The following is a 3,840-nucleotide window of genomic DNA, read 5'->3' as shown; positions in this document are numbered from 1 at the left end:
TTGGCTGTTGCAAAAGAAAGTTATTTCCACATTTTCTCTCTTCATCTGCAATAATATATCCTGTGCTTGCATGAATTATATGCATTTGTGCTTTCCAGTGTTTTCTGCTCTTTATTTTTCTTTTTCATGAATATCGACCTATAAATTGAACTAGGTTTAATAGTTGTTGGCTGTTGCAAAAGAAAGTTATTTCCACATTTTCTCTCTTCATCTGCAATAATATATCCTGTGCTTGCATGAATTATATGCATTTGTGCTTTCCAGTGTTTTCTGCTCTTTATTTTTCTTTTTCATGAATATCGACCTATAAATTGAACTAGGTTTAATAGTTGCTTGGATTGACAATGGCCATTCAGTTGCTTATACCAATCAGCTGATCACTAGTCTGATAAGTAGAGCACCATGCTTGAGCAGTTATTCTCCACTAATGACTCAAGCTGAAATGCATATATTCCAAAGCCTTGAAGAGAGGAAAGAAAGAGGAAATCACATTAAATAGCAGATAGGAAATTTCTTTCAGAAACCAAATAAAGAATATGTCAAATAGTAATAAAAAAAGAAAAGAAAATAAAGAAATCAGAGACCAAAATTGTAAAAAATAAACACGAGGGAGAATAGGAAACTAAATGCGTTGGGCCTCTTTTAGTTTTCTACAGGGGAAATGAAAATCTAACTTCTTTTAGCAATAGCTTTCAACTGGTGGTTTTGTAAAAGCTCCCATCTGAATCCATGAGGCCATTACCAAGCATCAAATCTTCACAAGAATGCCAAACACTATGTCATCATTATAAATAAACGTGGCGACTGGGCTGGGTTGGCCCAAAACCCATATTGAACAAGCCTGTTATGAGTCGAGTTTAACCCAGCCCTGTACAATGCGGAGCGGATTTGGCTCGGCTCAATCTCAAAATGGGTCGCGTATGGGTCTATTTCTGAAATCCAGGCTTGAACTTGAATACGCCCCGCAAATTCAACCCAGTTTGGATTGAGTCGAGCCCGGATTGAGCCCGTAACTTAACTCGCACACAATCCCCATAATGACATTAGTTGTTAGTAAAGCAAATTAGTTATTAGTAACTAACTAACTATTATTAACTATTTAGTATTTTTCAAGCAAAAAATTGGTATGTTGCTTCCAAAACCTTCCTCAAGATACAACAAAATCGCTACCGTTTGGTCGAAATTCATCTAAATCAAGGTTTTAAAAAAAATCAAAAAATAAAAGAAAGAAAAAGAAAAGGAAAAGTAGTGGGTTGGGTTGACCAACCTGGCTCGATTCGAAGGGTCTGGATTAGTGGGCCGGGTTGGGTTGTGTTTGTAGCTCGGATACCCGGGCTTTGGCTCGACCTGAACTCAATGTTAGCTCGGATTGACCTAGTTGGATCAGCTCGAAACCGGCGGGCTTGGGCTTGGGTTGGCCCAGCCCGACCCAGTCCCTGGCTCTAATTTTAATGCGTTTCTCCTTTACTCAAGAAAAGGAAAGGTTATATATGGTAATCTTTCTTTTTTTTTCCCTTTTTTTAATGGGGTTATACATGGTAAGCCTGACATGTTATAAATTTCTTGTCCTGGTAATCTATGCATTTACTATGCTGGCATTGGTTTTTTTGGAGCTCTAAATAAGAATATCATATGATTATTCTCATCATATAAGTGCTTATTATGTTTCTGGTAACCTCTGATTTAGGAATTACCGGGAAAGTTTGGGTATCCGGTGATGAGATTGAGTTAAAAGTATGCCTTAACAAATCAATTCTTCATAATGTCCTGAAAGAGCCTCATGCAATCCTGAAAGATACTCCTGAACTTTGCTAGTGGTTTTCCTGAATTTTACCTCTGCGTAATATAGCAGGGTGTTCAGAATTTTGATTCCCTTTTCGACCTGATGAGAGGTGGTGGTGCTTCTTGTAATGGAGCTTGTAAATGTCAACCAGCTGAATAAGCTGAAGTAGTGAACTCAGTAACAGTTGTGGAAGTGTAACTGGTGAAAGCTTGTACATGTACCATTGTCATAGTCTCAAAGAATTGAAGTTTTTACAATCTTATAGAAACACAGTTTTTATGTTCTTCAAGGCGTCAACAGCAAATATATATTTGCTGCTGTTATACTAGAAAAATGAGGAATTTAAATCTGTTCTATAATTTCCGACCGTTAATACATGGTAGCAATAACTTTATGTAAGAAGTTTAAGTAATGTCGTACTAGTTTCATACTTCGTTCTACGTTTCCATCATACATGACCACCCGATAGTCCACTGCAAACAAGTAACTCGAGGATAATGCAACCCTGCTGATTTTTCTTTAGGAAACCTATTACATTCATGCGTGTGTGTTTTTGTGTGTGTGTATACATGTGTGTGTTTGTTTGTGTGTACATATATATAAATTTTTTTTTCCTTTTTCATTTGGATCTGGCCCAAGTTATAGTGTTTGCTCTAATGTAAGCTTTCAGGCCTAATATTTTTAACTTATTATAGTAGATAATCATTTCATGATGGGTCTCTCTCTCTCTCTCTCTCTCTCTGTCTATATATCATATTATAAACCCTTTTTAAAAACACGAGTTTGGAAACTTTTTTCTATGGTTAATATTACCTTTCACTATTTTAAATATTTTATTTATATCTTAATCTATCCTAATTAGAATTATATCCTATCCTAATCCTACGTGAACTATCTATAGCTTAACAATTTAAAAATATAATATTAATAAAATATATAAAACATTTTTATGGTATTAGTTTGTTGAGATAAAGAAATTATACCTAGCATAAAGTATTCCAAAAAAAGCTAAATTATTTAAAAATTACACAAAATACCCTGAAAAGTTTAAAATTATAAAAACTATCTCGACGTTTAAAAACTTAAAATAAAAAACATAAAATCAAGAAATTAACAGCAGTTTGTGAATAATTTAAAATTTGCACTTTAATGTCTCAAAATTATAAATACACCCTCAAAATTTTAAAGTACAAACAAGCACCTGAAATTCTAAAATTTCAAAACTTGCAAACAACATAGATGAATTAAATGGATTACCATAATGCACTTGAAAATTTCTGATATTTCAAAACTTAAAACAATAAACATGAAATTAAGAAATTAATAGCAACCTCTAAAAAATTTAAAAGTTTAATTAACACCCTCAATGTCCCAAAAATTATAGAAACACCTTCAAAAGTTTAAATTATTAAAAATAACCCTAAAAATCTAAAAAACTTAAAATTTGCAAACAACGATAGATGAATTCAAGAGATTACCCACATGCACCTAAAAATTTAAAATTTATTGAAATTAACCTCAAAGTTACAGAAATTGTAGAAAAACTCTTTCAAAATTAAAAAATTACAAAGAACTCTAAATTTGCAAAATTTATAACCAGTACACATCAAATCTTGAAAGTATTGGTAGACCGCTAAATTTTAAAATTTTTAAAAATTAATCTACAGTTTTAACGGTTATAAAAAGCACCCTTAAAATTTCTGAGTTGCAAGAAATATCGTGATATTTAAAAATTACCATTTACACATGAAACATAGAAGTTACAACTACTAAACATAAAAGTAATTTTTTAAAAATATTCTCAAAGTTTTAAAATTATAAATCACACCCTCAAAGTTCAAAACCACAAAAAATAACTGTAATTTTAAAACTTGGCAAAGAAAAGTATAATTTTTAGGTATTTTTCATGAAACATAGAAGTTACAACTACTAAACATAAAAGTAATTTTTTAAAAATATTCTCAAAGTTTTAAAATTATAAATCACACCCTCAAAGTTCAAAACCACAAAAAATAACTGTAATTTTAAAACTTGGCAAAGAAAAGTATAATTTTTAG

General features: G+C 31.8%; 1 protein-coding gene across 4 annotated transcripts in view; it reads left to right on the top strand.

Moving 5' to 3' along the window:
* LOC109837939 (protein TPX2-like) overlaps positions 1-2,067 on the top strand; it is a 24,437-nt gene extending 22,370 nt beyond the window's left edge. For all 4 annotated transcript variants that reach the window (XM_020406322.1, XM_020406321.1, XM_020406323.1 and 1 more), the window contains one exon: positions 1,688-2,067. In XM_020406322.1, coding sequence (XP_020261911.1) covers positions 1,688-1,718 — 31 coding nt within the window. In that variant the 3' untranslated portion in view covers positions 1,719-2,067. The remainder of the gene's footprint in view (positions 1-1,687) is intronic.

Source organism: Asparagus officinalis, chromosome 4, assembly GCF_001876935.1.
Source record: "Asparagus officinalis chromosome 4, Aspof.V1, whole genome shotgun sequence".
Lineage (NCBI taxonomy): Eukaryota > Viridiplantae > Streptophyta > Magnoliopsida > Asparagales > Asparagaceae > Asparagus > Asparagus officinalis.
The sequence above is the reverse complement of the archived record's forward strand: the minus strand, read 5'-3'. Positions and strand labels throughout refer to the sequence as shown.